This window comes from Akebia trifoliata, chromosome 11 (assembly GCF_017979445.1).
Source record: "Akebia trifoliata isolate Shusen 1 chromosome 11, ASM1797944v1, whole genome shotgun sequence".
Lineage (NCBI taxonomy): Eukaryota > Viridiplantae > Streptophyta > Magnoliopsida > Ranunculales > Lardizabalaceae > Akebia > Akebia trifoliata.
Window position 1 is genome coordinate 48,334,220 of NC_141385.1, and position 24,093 is coordinate 48,358,312.

The window sequence follows — 24,093 nt, forward strand, 5'->3', positions numbered from 1 at the left end:
CAGCCAAGTTGGCCAAGTTAAGCATATGAGAGAATGATTTAGCAATGACGATGGAGTCCCCAGGATCCAAACTAGTTAACACACTTCCGAGCTCTTCCAGCTTCTGAGGGTCGTGCTTCCCCTCGTACTCGGCAGAGAGCTCATAGCACTCTTGAACCTTAAAAACACAAAACATGATTAAGGATAACTTGTTCAGTTTTTCTTCAGCCTTAAGTATTAAATTACTTGAAATAACATAAATGGATACTATTTTCTTAATCAATTATTAACAAAACAAAGCTCATCAAACAACAGAAAACATGAATCTAAGAATCAGTCTTCCCACAATGAAATCGGTTTCAATGTAAATACGGATTAAGGATAACATTAAATTACTCGAAATCAAATAAATGGGTACTATTTTCTTAATCAACTATTTTAACAAAAAAGCTCATAAAAAAAAAAAAGAAAACATGAATTTAAGAACCAATCTTCCTATAATGAAATTCGTTTTAACATCGCATTGCGGTAATTGCAAGACACATTTGTGGGGAATCAAAATCGACCCAAATTCCAATCTAATACATCAAATACTGAAATGGGTGTTCACCGTTCTGCCTCATTCAATGAAATTGCAAATTGGGTATCACTTAAAACCAAACAAAAAACCTATCTAAACGCCGAAAAATTAAGAAACATCATCACGCATTGAAATGGGCAAGAGAGAGATTAATTCAAAACTGAAAATTAAACAAAAAATTCTGTAAAAAAAGAAAAATTAAACAAAGTTTCAATCCAAACATACAGTTTCTTTGATGTCTTCGCCATGTAAATCCTGAAGGATGTCGAGAAACCTATCCAAGAGAAGCGCATCGTACTCCACAAGCTTGTCGTCCTCCGACACCTTTCCAGGAGCCAAAATCCTTAATTGGGCATCGATTGAAGCCATCTTCTCCAAATTCCGAGCCATCTGTTCTGTTTCTCTCTGTCTCACTCTCTGTAAATTATCTAACAAGCTGAGAAGGGGCACGAGATATATGCTCCTCAAAAACCTGCTAAAGTGAACCAAAAATCACGGTTTATGTCAGCATCTCACTTTAATGGAGATAAAAAGATCAAGAGAACTAGGTGTGAGAAGAGAAGAAACTCGTGAAACCCAGAAAGTAAGATCGAGTAAATTTTAGATTTTGAGATATGGGCTTGTACCTGGTGATGTTTTCTTTGAAGAAAATCGATCAAAAAAACATGAAAAGGAACGTCAGATCACAAGATGGATCGACGTGATATTTCGCTTCAAAACCATTTATCCCTATTTATAGAAAAAACAAAAAAACAAAAAACAAAAAAAAAATGGAAAATAGTGTTAGAGTCTCTCTCCTTGTCAGCTTCTCTCTTTTTCTTTGTTTTTCTAGAGTGGACCTTTTACGTAAAAATGTTCTATCTTTAGTAGAGAATCATCGTTAGTAAAGAATATGCTTTGACGATGTTTCTTGACCTTTACCTTTGTTCTCCCTTGATTTGAGGAATCAAATTCAATATAACTGAAAAATATTTTTAATTTTCTTAGAATAGTAAATCTAAATTAAGAAAAATCTTTGAATTTCAAGGGAAATATGATCTTGGGAATCAGATATTGAGATTTTTGTGATTGTAAAATCTATTAATCCTATTTTAAAAACTAAATAAATAGTCAACAGAGCCAAAGCCTATATGTATTGTTGGGATTCAACGTGTTAATCTCTCCCATTAAAAAATCACTATCAGGGATCTACAGAAGAAGAAAGTATTGCAGAGAATCTCTCCCTTAGTAAACATGTTGGCTTATGTCAAGTTTATTTCAGCATGTATAACCCGTGAGCATGACATGATTATGACTCAAGCATGGGCACAATTACGACAAAAATATTATTATCAGAACCATTAAATGGATTATATGCGAGTCAACTTGAATTATTAGTGACACAATAACCAAATGGGTTAGACAGCTTGACGTCTCGATCCATTTAATAAATGGGTTGTATGGGTCAACACGATTTTGATCCAAATTTGATTAGGTTCAACCCAAACTTGTTAACTTTGTGTCATTTTCGAATCATGTCAAATTTGCCACCTCTAATCAGAATAGTGTATTTTTTTATGAGTTGTTTTTCAGAAATAATTGGATCTTGAAATATATATTGGCAATCACAAGCTTATACATAAATGACAATGACCTTATCCATCATAATCATAAAAAGTTTCTCCCAACATTTTTTAGATGAATAAATCTCGTTTTTCTATTCAATTAAAATTATGGTTTATTTTGACTTATACTGCCCCAAGAATACCGTGCCTCCTAACAATCAGGACAAACTACAATACATGTGAGGGTACTATCATGTCATATGGGCCATGCCATCTCTTGACATAAAACTTAATGCAATTGCTCTCAACATTACGTGGGAAGATGTCATGTCATGCAAGTCCCAACTCAAACTATCAGAGGTTTAGAACATTTGATCATCATGTATACTAGAAGGTGGCATGTGCAAACACATCTACAATATGGGTGTATTTGTAATTTAAATTATTAATTAAATAGACTTTAAAGATTAAATAGTAAGACGATGTTTTGTAATTTTGAAAAACAAATCAACCTAACTATAGAGTTCCATGATTGCAATTTTATTGATTTTCAACAAAATGAATCTGATTATTTTAAATTTAAAGGTAAATATGGGGGCATTTGTGAGATCCAAATTTTGGTATCGAACCATTTCTACTCCCCATTCTCACATTATAATAGTAAAGACATGAGTCATGTTGGAGTGACCTCAAGTTAGAACCTCATATCACACTTTTGGATGTGAAAGTGGATGGGAATCATAGATGCTTTTTAATTTGTATCTCAATGAAAGCATCTAGGGTTCCCATACACTTTCACATTAAGATGTGCAATATGAGCTTTTAGCCTAAGGTCACTCCAACATTATTCTAAAGATATATTTCCATACGAGAACATCATGATAGTTTAATATTTGTCATTTATAAAAGGGGAATGATAACATCTATGGGGACGTTAGCATTGTCCAACACTTTTTTTTCTTCAATAATACCTCTTCTCATTTTTATTTTTTTTAATGAAAAGACAAAGTTATGTTAGTATTTATTATGTAAAAGATTAACATAACATATACAAAATATTTTCAGAACAGTTGATAGTTACTTTTAGTACAGAATTTTATTTTTATTAATTTTTTTTTATTTTTTATGTGACATTAAACATCTTTAGTCATTTTTCAAGGGCCCCAACCCATGGGATCCTTTCTATTAACAATTCCCAAAGGGTCCTACCTTTGGGAACTTTAAAAAGTGGTAAGATGTCACTTGAGAGGACTTATTTACCTAACCTCTTACATGAGGACACATGAAAGAACCTTAAAGCTAAATATCCTTATATTGATTAGACAATCCCATGTGTTTGTCATCGTATCCTAACCAAGTTTTGGTTATAAACACATTACAATCTAAAGGTATTGGTATTCATAAATTGCTTTAAACAAATGGATGATGGACACGTGGAATTGTGGGTTTTCTTCACAAGTTGTTTTCTTAAACTTTGGGTATCAATGGTTCACCAAAATATCCCAATGAACCAAACCCGATTCATTGGGTTCATAATATGTGATGTAGGAAAGGAGAGGTATTCTAGAAAAAGAGAAGAAAGAGGAAATATAAAGAGTCCTTGAGATTCTTGAGGAGATTAAATCCCAACTCTGACTCATTGGTGGGGGAATAAGCATTGGGAGGTGAATTGTTTTATTACATAGATTTGAGATGGTTGAATATTACCAAGGCAAATCTCTAGCATAGATCCCTTGGAAAACATGTATTATTCTCCAATCTCAACCACATGTTTAAGAGAAATTTCTCGAAACTTGATCAACTTTTGACAAAATACCAATTCTAGCTCACTATTCATTTTAATTACCAAAAATGTAAACATACGAGATTGTAGGTTTTCAAGTGATGATAATCTCTCATGTCTAAAGTGACGATCTCGCTAATATATATATATATTTTTTTTCAAATGACAATTTCACTGATTATAAAAGTGATTATCTTGTAGTCTCGCTAATTTTAGAGAGATCGTCACTTGAAAAATCTGCAATTTCACATGTTAACGTTTGGGAATTAAAATGAACAGTTAGTCAAAATCAAAATTGTCATATTTGGCTCACGAAATGGTAAGTTAACCTATGTTTAATGTTTGATGTTTGATACTAGGAATCAAACATGATTTGAGGTTACAAAGCCTTTTTTCTTGGAGATGGGTAAGTTGAATTTTAATGGACAACCTCAAAAATTGCAACACAATATGTCAATCAAGTTATGTGTTTCATTTGTTACAAGAAATGACAATCGAACATCTTCATAACTGAAACTAAAGGGATGTTTGGTTTGAATTTTAGAATCTAAATTCTTTCTCATAATCGGATTCTAAAATTTGATGCAACGTTTGGTTCAGATTATCAATCTGATTTTTTCATAATCAAGAATCAAAATCATGGAGAATCGAAAACAGTTTTGAAGCTATTTTTGTTGACTCTCACACACTATCCACTTATGACGATCTTTAAATATATATTGAAATAACAACAAAAATAACAATAATAATAATAATAATAATAATAAAATTAATAACAATAATAATTAATATTAGTAACTAATACTAATATAAATAATATTATAAATTATAACAATAGTAATAATAACACAGACAACAATAATCATAATAATGATAATAATAATAATAATATTATTATTATTATTATTTATAATTTTTTGGGTGACTTTAACATGCTCTTTAATATACAATTCACTTGGAACCTAGTAGAAAATGACCTAAATACCTTTTCTTTTTAATCTTTTTTCTAAAATGCTTTGATTTTTTACTCTAAAATATCTATTGTTTTCAATCTCTAGGATACGTAGTTTTACTCTAATTTTCAATTTCAAGATGTATAATTTAGTATAAAAAAAAAGTTAACAAAATCAGTTTTCGTAAACATTGTTAGCCAAACGAGATTTTGAATTCTGGGAATCAATTTCTATAATCTGATTTTGACAATCCATAATTAGAATCAAGAATCAGGTTCTACGAATCCGAACCAATGTTGTTAAATAACCTATGAGACCATGTACAACCAGCACATGTTATTCACATATGTGATTTCGCACATAGCGTGTGCAATGACATATGCTGTAAAAAAATAAATAAAATAAAATAAAAATCCAACCATTAGACAGTATGTCATCGCATACTATAATATTCGATCGCATATTATAATGTCATTGCACACAAAAATATGTCATTGCATATTGGCAAATAGCATATTTTAGGGGTATGTGACCGCATTTGACAACACTGATCCTAATCAAAAACCCCTAATTATTTTGATTATATATATATATATATATATATTTCAATTTCTAAATTAAAATCAATAAGCATTGTAATCAGAATTGTTGTACATAATAAGTTTTAGTGACTAAAACTATTACCTTATAGAAGAAGATCATGAGTTCAACTCTGCTCTCATGAGATTCCTATATCCAAGTGTGTTGGTGGGGTCGTTTGGGGTCTCACTATCAAATAAAAATCTAATAAAACAAGTGACTGCTTTTGTGAGAGTATTTGGATGGATCATGCTTGAATTGATTTTTTTTTATTTTTATCAAAAATAAAATGAGATGAAATATTAATTGGTAAGCTTTAGAAAGTGTGTGCTATTTCTTTAGATATAAAATAAAATATATTTTAAGTTAGTTTTATGAGTTTGAGGCAAGAAAGGGACCTTTAATTATGTCTTTTATATTGTTTTAGGTGAAATAATTGATAAGCCATATGCATTATTGAGAAGTTGACTTTATATTAAATTATCACAAAATTAAGTTTTCACATATAAAATAATAATAATTTGATTTGGCTTATCTCAATATGCAAATCCAAATATTAAAAGTGTTACTATCTCCAAAGTTATTCTTGTTTCCTTGATTTAATGTCACGTTGGCAACATTCAAAAGTATGCTTTTTCGAATCGTGATAATCCGACTCCCCCATTTAACATACTCCGTCATACTCTCTTGATGTGGCATATGCATAATTTATGTGCAATTATGTATCCCGAGGAAAATTTTTGGTTCTATGATGTGCCATGTCAGGAGAGTAGAGGGGGAGTCAAATAATCATTATTTTGGAGGGCATTTTGGGATAGTAAAAAATAAATTTTGGAGGTGTATTTAATGCATCTTAACTTGTGCCCATAAGTTAACAGCACTCGATAAAGAAATTTTTGTAATAATAAAAAAAAAATTTAAGGATATATATGGAAAAACATTATTTTGAAGATTGCTAATATCCAATTGAATTGTTCGATCAGCATTTGTGTGTACACACGCATACATAAACGCCAACGTCAAAAGACATTATGGGACCATTAGCAACCACCGTAAACATTATTATTTTTTTCAAAATATATATCCCTAAAAAGTACCCACATATTATCTTTTAGTGTAAAAAAAGGGTTTTATTATCATTGTTGAATGATATTTTTGTAAAAAGGTTGTGATGTATTTTTTTTTTTTTTAATATTAAAAGTTTGTGATATTTACAAAAATGATCATTAAAAATGTTGACAATTTAACCCTTATTAATTTTTTTTACTAAAAGATTGACAATATAAAAATGCTTTTTAACTCTTCAGTTTAACTATCAATATAAGAATTTTATTTTATATAATAATGAAAATGTTATAATGAACCCCTTTTTGTGTGACAATTATCATCATATTGAGAATGACTCAACATAAGATTGGATCATTTAATCATGTGCTTGGGTATTTATTTTCAAACTTAGGTACGTGGTCGATTTTTGTTTTTTGTTTTTTTATTTTTTTGTTTTTTTTAAGATCAGTAGGGTTTAGGCAGACCCAAACAAGCTACAACCTTAGGATAGGAACACCTCTAGAATCCTGAGAGATAACAAAAACAAGATTGCTCAAGATAATATCTATGTGAACGATTAAAGACTTTACCAAACTTTCCAAGCTGCATCATTAAAGACTAAATATCCACGTTAACAATTTGTTTGATTATGATCCTAAGCCTTGACATTATCATAGAGGTTAAATACATTGATAAATTGACAAGTACCAAATCAGTTGACAAACCTACTTAAAATTAGGGTTCTACTAGTGCAATCTGTTTTCCATTGAAAAATTTCTTACTTCTATGTATAAAATAGTGACGAGGACAACATTGACTATTTGGTAACAAGTTTCTATTTGGTAACAAGTTTCGTGTGGTAGGTTTTTTGGTGGAGGTGCTTTTAGAAGTTGAGTGTTTGGTTAAGCCAACTAAATAGTAAGTTCTAGATGTGTTAGAGAGAGAATCCTATGATTTTTGGCATAATCATAATTAATCCAAAAATGAGTACATTTTCTTTCAAAATCTCATAATTTTCGACCCATCTTAGTTTTTTGCAAAAACGAGAAAATTTTTGGTTGGGTTTATGTAACTTCAACTTCCGACCCATTTTGATTTACATCTTTTGTGAGAATTTGAAAATCTAGTGTTCATAAATTATGCTTTCGACTTCAAAAAATGCTTTTTTTTTTAAATATTAGTTGGGTATCCCTCTAGTCAGGGGATCTAGCCCGTATATGGGCTTTGCCCATTCCATAAACCATGATTTTGTCTTAGGACTAGTCCCAGAGCATGTGCAACACCTGCATATCACACATATCAAGTAAGTGAATGTGTGCCCTCACGGGTGGCCCCTGAGGATTTAATACTCATATTGGATATTAAACTCACAAACTACAAGCATTAACCTCATATCGACCTAAAATTGCTAGTGAGACTCTTTCACATGATAGATAATTTGATTATAAGAAAAGTTGTGCTAAAGTGACTTCAGTGGGGGACACACAAGAGATATCTTGACGTGGTGGCGCACGCTTGTCCGTGTGTCCCCCACTGAGGTCACTCTAGCATTAGCATTTTAATATCCTGGTAAAATTGGAATGAAGATAAGTATAATCCAAAAACAATGTATGTATAAATGTTGTTGAGTTTCTTTGAGAAAGCATTATTCTTTTTAAATTTTATTTATTTTTATTACAAATGGATGTCCAATACCATTTCAACCTTAAACGAGAATTTAAATTAATTGATTTTAAAATTTCTCAATTTCAACTTTAACCAGAATTGTTAGGAATCAAAATCATTATACATAAAAGAGATTTAGTGACCCAAACATCCATTGACAACCTTTTCAAAATTACCACCACTTTTTTATTCTCACTTTTCTTTTAGGCAAATAAAGAAACCAGGCATATTATTCTCCTCTATGTTCCTCTCAAGATATGGTAGTTCAAAACGAGAAAAAAGAAAAGAAAAAGTGCTTTTCTTAAGATTCTATACCAGGACAAAAAAGAAAACAAAAAAAAATGAAATATCGGATTAACAAAAAAAATGATTGATTCTTTAAAGAATCGTGATAATCTGACTACCCCACATGGCACACTCAATTTACTCTCCTAATGTGACAAATTCGGGAATCGTAGATTTGTATGTCTCGAGATAAAAATCTCACTTCCCTGTCCCAAGGGAATTGTGTATCCCGAGGTGTACTTTTATCTCAAGGCATACAAATCTTTGGTTACTGAACTTGTCATGTCAAGAAAGTCGTTTAAATGTATCACGTGGGATAGTCAGATTATCATGACTCTTCTTTAAAGGGTTTTGTTAACATATGCCCTATGGGCAAACGGACCCTTTATAGCACAATATTCATGTAGCTCTCTGTAGCACTCTTTCCATGGATGAGAGAGTCATAGTATTTAAAAATAATAATAATAATAACATTACAGCCCTCACCTGATCATGGTTTAGATTTGATTTGAAAAAAAAAACAAATATAAAAAGAAGATGTTATTTGCACCAAATCCATGTCTTTGAATACGAACAGCTATTGAACTCCCAATTTTGTAAGGATGCGTTGTTATTGTATTATTGATGTAGCGTTTTTTCAACTGTTTAAATGGTGCTACAAAGGATCAACTTCCAACCTAAGGGCACACGTTAAAGTGGAATGAATACATTTTGGAAATTAGAATTTGAGGGTATTTTGATAAAAAATAATTTTTTAAAAGCATTTTTGGCACAAAATCTAATTCCCAAAGTGTATTTATTGCACTTTAAAATGTGCCAGGTGTACCCTTAGAAGGGCACACGTTAACTAACCCTTCTTTAAAAGTTTTAATCCAATTTATAAAATAGTGATTCCCACGTCCTCCTTCGTATAAAATAAAAACAAATCGAATATCACTTATGTGAGTGAGTACTTTGGATCTAGCATCACCATGCGAGAATTGATACCTTTCCATAGAAAAATAAAATAGTATATTAATTGATAGACATAGAAAAAATAAAATAAACTTTAGGTGAGTATATAATCGATAAGTCATCTGCATTATTGGGAGGTTGACTTTATAATTTAAATTAAATTAATAAACAATTTAGCTTATCACATACTTAGATCAAAGAAGAAATAATAAAATAGAAGCATAGTGACAAAAATGCGAACGATTAAAATCACGATTGGTCGTGATATAATCAATTATTTATTTTTTTGAAAAAAAAGAAGATTATTTTTAATTTTTTAAGTTTTATTTTATCATTTAATATATAAAATACATTTTTTAAACTTTAACAATTATTTTTATTTTTTAATTTATCCTATGTTTTCTGACTTTTTCATTCTTTTGTCGACTTTTTCTGAAGCTTTCTCTTGCCAAATTATTCCTAAACCCCGACTTCTTCACTATGAATAGAAGTAGTAAAGGGTGGTTTGCCGAAATTAAGGGCCCATACTCGTTCTTAAACTATTTTTTAAAAGGACTAAATCAATTTTGATATTTATGTACTTTTACCAAATATGATACCTAAGGTACTATCACTTGCATCATATTTGTATTAAATTCAAGAAAAAGGTATATTTAAAGGGTTGGGATCCATAAACTATCATACAAATGAATTCTTATGCTCAGACACAATTCCAACCAAGAAAATGAGAAATCCAACTGTCAGTACTTATTATTCTATATCTTCCCCAAGCGACTAAGATATGACCTAAGTTCCAACCTTTATTCAAATACCTTTGATTTTTCTCCCAAAAATCAGCATATATAACATTTAGGGTAAGTTACTTACTCTCGAATTTAATTTTAAGATTTTATCTCCTTCAAACCCTTTGTATCTCAAGAATAATATAGGACTTTTGGGAAGTACGATAATGTAGATAAATGGACCCAAATATCATCTACAAGGGAAAATTACTTAAAGGACCCTCACGGAGAGACTTCTTTCTAAATAGTCTCTAAGTTTTTAGTGATTACTTGGCAGAACATTCAATAAACTTTTTCTTGCTAAATGGTCCCTGGACCTCATATCCCACATTTCTCACAATTGAATGCCGTAATAGTTCAAACTCATCATTTTCATTCAAAAATTGAATTTTTGACATCTCAATCAAGTTTTGGAGACTCCATTATGTTAGAAATGATTTAAGAAAGAAAAATAAGTCATTTTTAAGGGTTTTTTCACTTTTTTTTCCCTAAATTTTTGGATGAAAATGGATCAATAATGATTCTTTTGGGTTGAAGTCATTTAAACAAGTTGTTATCTTAAGTTTTTAGTTGATCTTTCCAGTATTTTAATAAAAAAAAACTTGAAAATTAAAAATGAGTGGGTTTTACCAGTGTCAAGTTCACCACTTTTTATTTTTTTTTTAAATGGTTAACTCGATAATAATTAAAAAAGTGTCGAGTTCGACAGTAAATAAACAGTGGTGAACTTGATAGTAAATAGTAGTGAATTCGACAGTAAAAATTATGAATTCAATAATACGAAGGACCATTAAGAAATTTTTTTTTTTACTAAATATACTATCAAACTAACAGGCAAAACTTAGGGATTATTTAGAAAGAAACCCTTCCACAAGAGTCCTTTAAGTAATTTTCCCTTTCTACAAGTGGTTGAAATCAATTTGAAGATATATGGTTGAAGAAAGGGTCCAATTCAATGGAAATTATTCATCCTACAAGTGTTTACTGACTTTTGTCCAATAGGATTCAGTACCTTGGTCCAGACACGTTTTTGAAATACCAGTCAAAAAAATTATACAAAATGATCTTAAATTCGAGGTTCACAAGGAGGCTAAAATACTAAAATTGAAAAAGTAATAGTATATTAATTAGTGGGTATCCACTATCCATTTTGGTAAAAATAAATAAATACTAAAATGGGTATAACCCTTTATTAGTATGAATTATAGAAGGTTGCGGAGAAAGGTTAAGCTTGCTCACAAGTCAGAAAGGTGATTACATATGAGGCCATATGATACTTTTGGATCATATAAATACCCTTTCAACACAAAATAGATTATCAAAATGATCTCAAATAAACCACTAAAGCAAGAAAGTCGGAATCTTTTAGAAAATGTATTTCTATTGGAAGAGAATCTAGCTTAATTAGCTCATATTTGGGTAAGTTTGGTTGTTTAAATTAGAGTCATGCTAGAGTGACCTCAGCAGGGTACACACTGAGGACACCTTGAAGTGGTGGTGCATGCATGTCTGTATATGCATTTTACTCATATATCAGAGAAAATGCATCTATGGGCTTGCACGCACCACCACGTCAAGATGTCCCCCATGTCCCCCACTGAGGTCACTCCAGCATTAATTTTTAAATGAACGAACAATTGATAAGGGAGAAAATTGAAGATCATATAGTGTAATTTTTTTATTGAATTATTTTTTATTTAAATAATTAAAACAATAATACAACCAGTCAACTTTAGCAAACAACATGAATTATTTTTTAATTATTTGAATAATTAAAACAATAATACAATCAGTCAACTTTATCAAGCAAAATGGGCCTGGATTCAACCAAGGTTGTGGGCCATCAATTATTCAAAAGGATGTTTAAATGTTTCTATTAGAACTAGGGACTATGATACTAAGTATTTGCCTGTAAGCATTTCAAGTAGTGCTCATGGGCAAGGTTGTAAATGGGCGCCTGTGGCTCAACCTGTAATAGATCGATTTATTACTAGTATAGGCCTAGAAAGGCCCACTTCGTTGGCCCAAGAACAATTGGAATCGACTACGGCATGCTGATTTTCCTAAATGATCCAGCCTGGTTAATAACTGTTTTCGTGAAAAGGAATTACGGTATCAGGTATGGGATCGTTTTCATAAATATCAACAACAAAAAACAGTTGATATCCACCATTCAAAAATTTACTAACAAAGGTAAGATTTGTCCTTCCTTTGTTGGAGATCATGGGTTCACAAGCACTTGAGGTAGGTCATGTGCTTGAAACCCCATGAAGCTATGACTTTCTTGGGGCCACCCTACAAGGTCATGTTGACCCTTGACTCAACTTGTTGCACGTAGGATTTTCTGAGAGGGCAGTGCGTGTGACTGTGGGAGTATTCCCATCCAAAAGGGTGGGGACACCCACGATAACAAAAAAAAACCCTGGTGATTGTACCTTTAGAGGTACTTAATTGTAATTTTTTTGCAAAAATAAAATTACAATTTTGGATATATGACCATTTTTGTAAATATATATAAAAAAAAAAATTGAATTGATTCAGTAATTTTGGTAAGATGCATAATTGTTTTAGTTATTTCCCCAAGAAAGAAAAAAAAAAAAAAAAAAAAAAAACTAGAACTAAAGTATGTTTTATATAAAACTATCTTCTTACTACAAAAATAAACTATAGACCAACTGATTAATCAGAAGAAGATGCTCTATATGCTCAGTGATCAAAGCCAAAGACTAAGATTACACCTTATAATTGTATCTGTGAACAAACATGTTTCTTCCTTAGTGTTCCCCGCTGGTACATCAACCACATAAGACTCCACCGCAACCGTCTTTCCATTCTAACCATTCCCATCCCCGTCATGAAGTGTCATTGTAGACCGATAATTCAAGAGCCGATGATCCCCACCAATGATGCTAAACCTCCTCACACGTGACTCATCATGTGACTCATCATCGAGCGTATCCAACCGCTGGATGCTTGAGCTAGCAAGGAGAGCAGACACAATATGCACTTCACGCACACTATCGATGCCACCATCACCACTACACATAGTGCAACTCTTGATGAATTTCTTGTAGGTTTGAGGTTGACCGAAACGTGGAACAACGGGCCACACAAGAGGTAAGGGTGCATCTATAGTTTGTATTACGCACGAACCACACTGGCAAGGTGAGAGGTCATGAGTGTGGTAGCGAATCGCGATTGTATAATATCTAGGGTTAAGGCTTCTTAATATGTCTCAACAAACTGTCCTTAGTTCGAATTGTAGACTACAACTCTTGTACATAAAGTTAGAATCACTACCTAGTAATAATTAGTCTTCTTGATCTCAAAACACTTCTGCATGAACTTAGAATATACAGCTAGTAATTTTAAGGCTGCTGCATGAAGAAGTGGGGTTTAAATAAATAATGATATATTTTACCAGTTTAAGAGACTTTTAATTAAAAAATAAGAGATAAATGATCCTTTTGGAAATCAACTTTTTGCTAAATGTAGTAAGTATCTTGATTTTGTCTTTGACGATGATTTGTTTGGATTTTACGGGTAAAGTGTTTCAAATCTTTATCCTTTGTTTCGTTGGTTTACGTGTTTTGTCATCTTTTCCCTTCTTTCATTGGAAGGCGGCGCCTTTGTAAGATTGTGTACACACGTATGCAAACCGTTATTGTGGGTTAGAGACAGGTAAAGAACGGTCGGTCCGTTTATGAAGTTGTGGGCTCGAGACAGTTAAAGTGGAGTCGGACCATGATTTTTAAACTTGGTATCGCATCTCATCTCGTTCAGTTCCGATATCGAGTCGTCTCAGATGAGTTTTCCGATACATTTAAGATATCTTGTGAGACAACTCAAAAAATTAAACGTGAGATGTAAAACTTGATCAAAAAAATGACTTTATGAGTTGGTCTCGTTCAGCTCTGATACCGAGTTAACTCGGACGATACGTCTCGGTCTAGGACGAGTTTAAAAATCATAGGTCGAACTGTTTGTGAAGAGAATGAATCTTGATAATCTGACTACTCCATGTGATAAATTCAATCAGATTATCACGACTCAAAGAGAATATGAGATCATGGTTCGATTGTCAAGAGCTGTCAATGGGCCGAGTTTGTATTTATTATTTAGTCCATTTAACTATCGGGTTGGATTTGGAATTTGAGTGTAGGTCCGGTGGATGACTTGACTCGACCCGCGATAGTATATTAAATACAATATATAATAAATTAATAATGATTCCCTTACCTTTGTAGTGTTTTTGAAAATGGGTTTCGCCTGACTCGGCCCGAATGTAGGTGGAAGTGGATCGGACTTAGAGTAAGGTTTTATTTATTAAACCCGGCCCAACCCGATCCATTGACAGTCGTGGCACGCTAACCCAATGTTAAAAATATAGGTTAGGACATTGATCTTTAGCTAGAAAAATTAGGGTTGGACTAAAATTTTTCAACCCTATTAAATTCAAGGTGTGCTAGGTGTTGTGAATTTGGAGATATCTGTTCAACATGATTATGAAGAAAATAAAGAACAAAACCAATAAATTAGTTTAATTATAATGTATGCATTCATGGGTAGATTAAATCTTCTTTCAAAGGAGAACAATAAAAGAAAATATAAGGTTTTAATCTCAAACCCAAACCTTAAAAACCTAGGGGTTCATATTTTTATATACAATAACTAATTTTTGATAAGTGATTAGTATGTAAATAACTTAAAGATTTTGCTACTAAAAATGTACTAATCTACTTTTCAATAAGAAAAAATTATAATTTTATTAAAATAAATATAAGAGGGAGAAACAAGATACAACTTTTTAAACCATGCCTAGCATGTATTTATTTTTTATTTTTTTTATAACGGATTTAGACTTATCCTAGAATCGTGATAATCTGACTATCCCATGTGGCACACTCAATCGTTTCTCCTGACGTGACAAGTTTGGGAATCGTAGATCTGTACGCCTCGAAATACAAAATTGTATTTCCCCATAAAAATGTGTACCTTGAGGGAATCGTGTATCCCAAGGTGTATATATTTTCATCAGTTACACTACTTTTATGTTCTAGTGGATGGCATAAGCGTTGGACCAAGAATTACAAAAAATAATATTTATATAAGATTAAAATTATCTTTATAATAATTTAAGAGTTTATTTTAAAATTTTCAAATAAAGAATATAAGTTTAATATGGATATCATCATTTCATGCGATGCAAGGTAAACGGTAGTTCAGACTTCTGAAGAAAAAAAAAATCTAATGTGAATTTGCATCAACAATATATACTTATCTTTTGTCGTTATAATAGTAAAGATTAGTGATATTTAATATTTTAAAATATTGATTTATATTATTCTACTATGTGGACGTTAGAAACATGGAGACCAAATGAACTTCTGGACCAAATATTTCACTTTTACTGATATAGGGTAGCATTCAGCATTGGGAGTTAAAATTTGTCCTATATAGCCTAAAAGTTCCAGATTGGAGCATTGGGCTGATTTTTTGTGATGACGATGATCTCTATGGTGAGGAGATCATCCACACAAAAAACCATCACAATCTCAAACTTCTAACCCCATCAAAAGTGATTTACAAATTAACGGTAAAAATTTATCGGTCCACAATTCTAAATCACTTTTGATAAGATTAGAAGTTTCAGATTGGGCTGACTATTTGTAAAGATGATTTCCTCACCATAGAGATCATCCTCACACAAAAAAGATTAGTCAAATCTGAAACTTTGAAGTCATATAAGACAAATTTTGTCTCTCAACATCGTCTCCCTAACATTGGCTGCCGAATAAGACCTATATATATAAGACGGGGTTATGTAGATCACATGTCAACATGATGCCCAAATACACCATTGGGTACCACGTGTATATAGAACATAAAATTCATAAACTCTTAAATAAATAGAATTGATCAAATATAGTTTTTTCACTATTGGATTTAAATTTTAAATATAGGATTTCAATGACCATCCATTTTTAAACTCAAGATTTAACATAAAAAAATACCTTTTTTTTTTAGGGGGGAATGGGGTGGATTTTTTTTCATCTAAATCACAAACAAAACTGAGTTGTCATTTGGACTAATTGGGCAGTCCACGTGACCCAAATGTGGACGGTCCATGGTTGTTGATCCATGCAATCTTTTCATATATATATATATATATATATATATATATATATATATATATAATACCCGGTCAACATCTTGCTTTCAACTTTCGTAGACGTATGGATACATTTTTAGGTAAAAAAATGTCATTTGCAATGTTCAAAACAAGACCACGAGAATACTAAACCTAATTCGATGACGTTGATAATTGAACGCAAGTCTATGATATCATCACTTATAGATTTTATCAATTGAACTTGTTTTTTAAATGCAACTAGAATATTTCTAAGTTATTTTTCAAAATAAAAGACAAAAATAATGGATTCAAATCTCTCTTATTTTTTTATTCCTAAAATGCCCTTTGATCTCCTTGATTTCAATAATAGAATGATTGATCTCGAGGAATAAGCTCTAATTAACCATACAAATAGAAGTTTGTATATTAGACACACAAGAGTAAATCCAAATGTGATGTATTTATGGCTCCTCACCTAATAAAATCCAAGAAAAAACAGTTGCACATCTCTAATGGTCAAAGTCCAACCAAACTTGCTCTTTGACTGTTTGTTGACTACACTATACTCTACTCACTAGTCATACAGGCTGAATTGCAGACGAGGCTATTGGAAATGCACATGAGGTTTTCCAAAGGTACCCTCTTTACCCGAAATTACTAGAACACCCTTCAATCTCTCCAAAGTTCAAACAAAGCCACTCTAAGTGGATGGACAAATCTCTTGAAAATTTCGTTGTAAGTAATTTCTTTCTATAGAATCTTATCTTGAAATAAATATAGTCCAAAAAAGAAAGAAAAAAGTATTTTAAAAAGAGTCATGATATTCTGACTCAAAAATTTTCATTCGGTCTATACACGATTGACAAGGCAAGGGAACATAATCATAGATATTTTCTTCGAGATACACAAGAAAAATGATCAACGATTTTGTGCCCTTGCGACATCAACCAAGTACAGATCGAGTGAAAATTTTCTAGTCATAAAATCATTAGTGTTTAAAAACTATCACAGGAGTTGTCCATCAACTTAGGGCATTTAATGGATCGAATCAAACATGAAACCTGATTTGTTTTAATATGATAATTTTGGATCTATTTTTTTCTTCTTCCTCTTCCTCTTCCTCTTCCTCTTCCTCTTCCCCCCCGCTCGCTATTTCTCTCTCTCAAAGGATTTCAATGAAGATTTTAAGCTTTGATTTTACTTATTTTTCTTACCCTAAAATTTTCAATCGAATCAAAGTCGTTCTCATGAGAAAGATATGTTCAATAGGTACCTATCAAATCGATTTTGTCATGTCTAGTAGAAAATTTCCTTCAATAGGTATCTACTGAATCTATTTATTGATAAAAAAATATATATTAAAATTTATGAAAAATATATATTGTAGAGGGTAAAATCGATATTTCATCAAGATCTTACATGTGTCCTAATGAAAGCATGAGCTAAAGAGCAACTGTTGAGAGCAAGTAGTACTTAGAGCAAGTCAATAATCCAATCTTGGGCATTAAAATGGTAGAACATAGATGGAGGTCTACCCTACTGGTAGGGCAAACTTAATCAGTATATTTGCACAAGCCCATATCGTGCGTATCAAGCTCCAAGATTATAGGAGAAATCCGAAGAATCCTGAAGCACAATAAGGAAGATTCCAATTCAATTTAGGATCCATGTGATCATGGGCTCCATGATCAAATCCCGAATAAGGGTGAAACCCTAATCTTGGGGTATCCTATATATTCAAGGGATGACCCTAAGCGAGGGATCCTTTTTTGCTCCTTAGAGATTCGAGTTAATACTTGCTAGTCATTTCTGCAATTTTAACTTGATCGTCGAAGGATTATTGGTACATACCACACTCATGCCATCACAGAAAAGTTAGGAGCACTATTTCAGAGCAGCAAAGTAGACTAACTTAAGGTAAGACCTAAATCTACCTCTACATATATATCTAATGATAAATCATAAAATCAAGTTATTGTCATCAAATCCCATATTTTTACATTTATGAATCACCAAATTCTATTATGTATCAAAAAATAGTGTTTAATTTTTTATGAAAAAGGGAAATAAAATGACGTTTTTTTTTTACAAATGAAAAAGTCACATTTTTTAATCGTCAAAGATGCAAAACATGTTTTAAAAGTGTTTTCTTTAAAATAAAAAATAAAAAAATGTCTGTCGAATAGAACTATCGAAAAAAATTTAAGTTCTTCGATTCAAAATCATTGTTTTAAGATTTTAATAGTAATTTTCCATCTTCCTTAATGATATGCTAAAAAGTAAAAGAAAGTTTAAAAAAATATATAAGATAACTTGAAAAGAAAAACCTTAAAACTTAATCTTCATTGATTCAATCTCTTACAAAAGTAAGAAGGAGATGACTATGAAGAAGAAGAAGAGCATGAGGATGAATGAAGGAAGAAGAAAAAAAAAAGTGGGTTTTGGATTTTTATTCGATAGGTAATGATGGGTGCAATAAGCCAAAAAGAAAGGGTGAAATAATAATTTGCTTCTTTTTCTTACAAATGTCACTTAAGTGGGTGCATTCAGCCTTTTCGGTGTGTGCCAATAGACCCACCCATTTTATTTCCACCAATACACAAGTTCTAAGGTTACTTGGTATAAATAATTAATTTAAAAAATAAAGGACATTTATGTAATTTCAGAAAAAAAAAACTAACGGACAATAAGCTAATACCTACCAATCTAATAAGGTTACTTGGAAGACTAACTGCTAGTCTCCCCTCCTTTATATATTCATCTCTGTTTCTCTACTACATTTTGAACCCACCACCGAGTTGGGAGAAGAATGGATCGTCCAATAACCCAACTCGTCCTTCTTTTCTCCCTCTTGGCAACCATTTCTACCCTTTGTTTATGTCTCTCGAGCGAGTTCTCTATACTGGGTCACAACTCAGACGAGTTGACCATTTCAAAAGAACGAGTTACCGAAATGTTCCAACAATGGAAAGAGAAACATAGAAAGGTATACAAACATGCAGAAGAGATGGTTAGAAGGTTCGAGAACTTTCGAGAGAATCTGAACTATGTAACAGAGAGGAATTCGAAGAGAGGGTCTTCGACGTCGAGGCATTTAGTGGGATTAAACAAGTTTGCAGATATGAGTAATGTGGAGTTCAGAGAGGTTTACTTGTCTAAGATATCAAAACCAATTAAAAATAATAATTTTACTAAATTGAGGAAGATGGAAGCTGATGTTGACACGTGTAAGGCACCACCGTCGTTGGATTGGAGAAAGAAGGGAGTCGTGACAGGTGTTAAAGATCAGGGCGGCTGTGGTAAGTGTTCTTGATCTTCTAATTGTTCTGTTTTGGTGGTAGTTCTTGTGTTTGTTTTGAGTGGATTCTAAGTAGGTTTCTAGAAAACCCTTTCTCCAAGTATTGAAAGGAGGGTATGTACGATTTTCAAGTAAATGTTTTGTAGGAAAATAATTTCTTGGGGAAGTGGTCATGAGAATACTAATTACATTGTATGATTGCTTAAGTCTTGGGAGCAGGGTATGCACGATTTTCAAGTAAATGTTTTCTAGGAAAATAACTTCTTGGGGAAGTGGCCATGATAAAACTAATTACATTGTATGATTGCTTATGGGAAAGGCATTCAACACGGTGTCCCGTTCTTATAATAAAGGTGAGGTCTACCTATCATTTGAAACGTCTAGGGCTCTTAATCAAGTTGTGCACGCAATCCTATGTGTTTGAAATCCAAAACAAATATGTCACGTAAACACCTAACATTGTTATAGAAGCTGGACACCATTTTGGATCCCAACTTGAAAAGAGTCACGTTGGATTGACCTCAATTCACACTTTTGCTGACTTGAGGTGTGTATGGAACCATAGATTTTTTTCATTAGAATCATGCTTAAGTGACCTCAAGATTGTACCTTATATCGCACTTTCCTAATTTGGAAGTGTGTAGAATCATAGATGATTTTCATTGAAATACGAGTGAAAAAACATGTAAGGTTCCTACATACTTCCACATCAAGAAAGTGTGATATGAGGTACAATCTTGAATTCAGTCCAACATGACTCTTTTCATCGAGAAAAGTGTGAATTGAAGTCATTCGAACACAAGCCTTAATTCATACTTTGTTGACGTGGAGTGCACACACAATCATAGATGCTTTTCACTCGTATCTCGATAAAAATCATCAATTGTTCCATACACACCTCCACGTCAACAAAATTTGAATTGAGGTCACCCTTGCAATATTCTGGTAGAATAATGCTGATGTGACCTCAAGATTGGACCTCACATCATACATCCCAACTGAAAGTGTACGAAAATCATAGATCATTTCTTCGAGATACGAGTGAAAAAGCATCTATGATTCCTATCCACTTTCATGTCAAGATGTGTGATATGAGGTCTAAGCTTGAGGTCACTGCAGCACAACTCTATAGGGTATTTTAGAAACACCCTTGTTAAATTGGTGATCTAAGGTTTACCTCCTTGCAAAATGCAAGATTAGGTTTACTCATCATAAATCAATATTGTATTTTCTTGATGATTTAGTGAAATTTTATTTTATTTTTTTCAAAATGCACTTCAAATACTTAGATTACTATATAAAAATTAGGTAAAAAAAAAAAAAAAACTAACTTATTTGTATTGTGTTTGAAAGTATATTCAACTTAGTCTCATTTTCATAGTCTCCTAATAATTACTATCACATCATTTTGTATAGGTAGTTGTTGGGCATTTTCTTCAACCGGAGCTGTGGAAGGAATAAATGCTATTGTCACTGGAGACCTTATTAGTCTATCAGAGCAAGAACTTGTAGATTGTGATGCAACTAATGATGGCTGTGAAGGAGGTTACATGGACTATGCTTTTGAATGGATCATAGGAAATGGAGGGATCGACACCGAATCTAGCTATCCTTACACTGGATATAATGGAACTGGTAACGTCACCGAGGTTAGCTTTATTAAAGTAATTTTTCATTGATAATGTAATGTACCCAACTATTAGAAATGAGGAGAACAATAATATTATGAGTCCCGTTCCCCACCCTAAGTTTTACCCTACACTTTAACAAACGTGTTTTGTCCTACATGGGTTAAAAATTTTGGAATAGGCTGATTTTTGGTGATGATGATCTCTATGGTGAGGAGATCATTCTCACCAAAAATCAGCTCATTCCAAAACTTCTAACCCCATCAAATATGGTTTACAAAAAATGGACGGTCTACAATTTTTCAACTTGTAAACATGGGGTTAAACATTTCGGAATGGGCTGATTTTTGGGGAGGATGATCTTCTAATCATAGAGATCATCCTCACCAAAAATCAGCTCATTCCAAAACTTTTAACCCATGTAGGACAAAAAGCGTTTGTTAAAGTGTAGGGTAAAACTTAAGGTGCTGAACATTTCCCATAATATCATAGGTTGGATTACATATTAATGGTAGGAATAGTTGATAGGGACTAGAATTAGGAATTGGATTGAAATTATGAATTATAAAGTGAATTTGAATTAAATTAGGATTTATTGGTTAGCGATTTACTCCGTAAATATTTCATGTATTTTGATTTGAAAAGGAAATGTCAAATTGTTGTGTAAATGTCTTGTATTCTATTGCGCTACGCAGAGTTGTGGGTGTGCAGAGGGCAGCATCCTTGCCAGAGATCCGAAAAGGGCAATCGTGTAATATTTTCTTAAGGATTTTCTATTTTTGGGAGAGTTTTATATGTTTTGCTAACTCTTAGTTATATTAATAGAGATCTCTAGGACTGTAAAACTTATGATAAAATAGTTATTGTTCTAGTTCTGTTCCGTGGACGTAGGCACACTGTCGAACCACGTAAATCCTTGTGTTTTGTGTGATTGTGTTATTTTTGCTATTTTTTTTTTTCACACAAATATCATTCAAATTCTTCTAAATTTAGGAGATTGACAATCTCAAATCGGTCTAGGAGGTCCGCCGCCTACCTCGAATCATCCATCTTCCTATTTTCTTCCCTTATTTCGTTTACATTGTAACAATCAAACTAGTAACTTTAGCAGTTTTTTCTCCTCAGGTGAACACTACACCTAAAGCATTTGGAGGAAAAGAAAAGTTTACATTTTCATTCGAAAACTTACTAAGAAAATATTTCCTCAAAACCAAATTTTATCATTTTTCTTCATTGCTTGATTCAAATTATTTTGTTTATTAGGAGGAAACCAAAATAGTGACTATTGATGGCTATGAAGATTTAGCCCCAGAAGAGAGTGCTCTCCTTTGCGCCCTTCTTAATCAACCAATCAGTGTGGGGATCGATGGATCGGCTATCGATTTCCAATTATATACTGAGGTAATTAATTATATATGTGTAGATGTTAATTTTCAACGTAAATATTAAATTTCAAATAGAATTAGTACAAACCATTTGATTCAATCCTAATGAGATAATTTATTAGGGAATTTACGACGGAGATTGCTCGAGCAATCCAAATGACATTGATCATGCAGTCTTGATCGTCGGTTATGGCTCTGAAGATGACCAAGATTATTGGATAGTCAAGAACTCATGGGGAACTTCTTGGGGAATGGAGGGGTACATATACATAAGGAGGAACACCGATTTAGAGTACGGTGTGTGTGCAATAAATGACATGGCTTCTTATCCGACTAAAATACCCGTTGCGCCTTCTCCTTATCCTTCTCCAGCTGTTCCACCTCCACCACCACCACCACCACCTCCCCCTCCAGGGCCTTCACCTAGTCAATGTGGAGACTACACTTCTTGCCCATCGGACGAGACTTGTTGTTGTATCGATGAGTTCTATGATATTTGCCTCACTTACGGTTGTTGTGGGTATGAGAATGCTGTATGTTGTCCTGGAACAATTTATTGCTGCCCTCACAATTATCCCATTTGCGACATCGAAGAATTGATCTGTATCAAGGTTCGAAATTCAACCTAATGTTAGTTTTATAATCTAAAGTTTGATACATACACTTAAGAGTAGGATTCAAACATGTCACAGAGTTATTTATGTACTTAATTCGTTCATCACCATCAAAGCCTTATCCCAAAAATTTGGGGTCAAAAGAATGAATCATGTTCTTCCATTCAATACGTCTTGAAAGAAATGAAGGATCGTGATTCATGTTAGGAGATGGTAAAGTTTTTTTACATTTATCATGAGTGTGGAATTTTCGATTAAAACTTGCTTATAAATTACAATTTATTCTCATTTTTTGTAGAACTATGGAGATTTCATTGGTGTTTCTCCGAAGAAACGAAAGATGGCTAAACTTAACTTTCCATGGACCAAGTTTGAAGGGACGGGTAGCCAGCACGAACCTCTTCAATGGAAGAGGAATCCACTTGCCGCGTTGGGTTGAGGAATTTAGATATCGGATTTCTTTTCAATTTGTCGCTTGAAAGCTTATTGTCAATGTTATTGATTTCTCTGACTTCGCATGCAAATATATAGTTATGAACAATTGAACTCACTCTCAATAATAGAAGACCTCACGTAGGATAGAATGAAATGAAACAACAGGATTCGTTTTTGTTGTTTTGGTGTTGGAATCGAAAACCGAAAAAGAAAAAAAGTTTGATTTTGATCAAGGTAATATATTTATAACTGTGACTCTTTACTTTGATCTAATAATTGTCCAACCAATGTATTAAGACTGCATTTAGCTTGAATCTACTTTTAATATAAGTGGCTCATTCTGTGGTAGTTTTCACTTTCCTAGAGTTTAATTGTTAAACAAGTGGTTTAAAATTTTCTACTTCAAAATCTATTTTTGTTAGAATAGTGATCCAAAATGGTGTTCCGTT

The 24,093-nt window shown here is 32.5% G+C and overlaps 2 protein-coding genes and 1 pseudogene across 4 annotated transcripts in view; 1 reads left to right on the plus strand and 2 right to left on the minus strand.

Moving 5' to 3' along the window:
- Positions 1 to 1,330, minus strand: part of LOC147392289 (phosphoenolpyruvate carboxylase 2) — an 8,505-nt gene extending 7,175 nt beyond the window's left edge. The window contains exons 1-3 of one of the 3 annotated variants that reach the window (XM_086458182.1): positions 1,186 to 1,330; positions 785 to 1,031; positions 1 to 157 (exon numbers count right to left, since the gene is read on the minus strand). The exon at positions 1 to 157 is cut by the window's left edge and continues 235 nt beyond it. In XM_086458182.1, the coding sequence (XP_086314308.1) occupies positions 1 to 157; positions 785 to 949 (322 nt within the window). In that variant the 5' untranslated portion in view covers positions 950 to 1,031; positions 1,186 to 1,330. Of the gene's footprint in view, positions 158 to 784; positions 1,163 to 1,185 lie in introns of those variants that run through there. The other 2 variants (XM_086458180.1, XM_086458181.1) reach the window with 2 other exon arrangements.
- Positions 1,331 to 12,864: 11,534 nt separating this feature from the next.
- Positions 12,865 to 16,133, minus strand: LOC147392290 (abscisic acid receptor PYL12 pseudogene; annotated as a pseudogene).
- A 2,919-nt stretch (positions 16,134 to 19,052) lies between these two features.
- On the plus strand, positions 19,053 to 23,828 carry LOC147392291 (cysteine protease XCP1-like). Its single transcript, XM_086459890.1, has 5 exons — positions 19,053 to 19,583; positions 20,999 to 21,231; positions 22,474 to 22,611; positions 22,718 to 23,206; positions 23,508 to 23,828. The coding sequence occupies exons 1-5, from the start codon at positions 19,094 to 19,096 to the stop codon at positions 23,646 to 23,648; spliced, it is 1,491 nt and encodes a 496-aa protein (XP_086316016.1). The 5' UTR covers positions 19,053 to 19,093; the 3' UTR covers positions 23,649 to 23,828.
- The last annotated feature ends 265 nt before the right edge of the window (positions 23,829 to 24,093 follow it).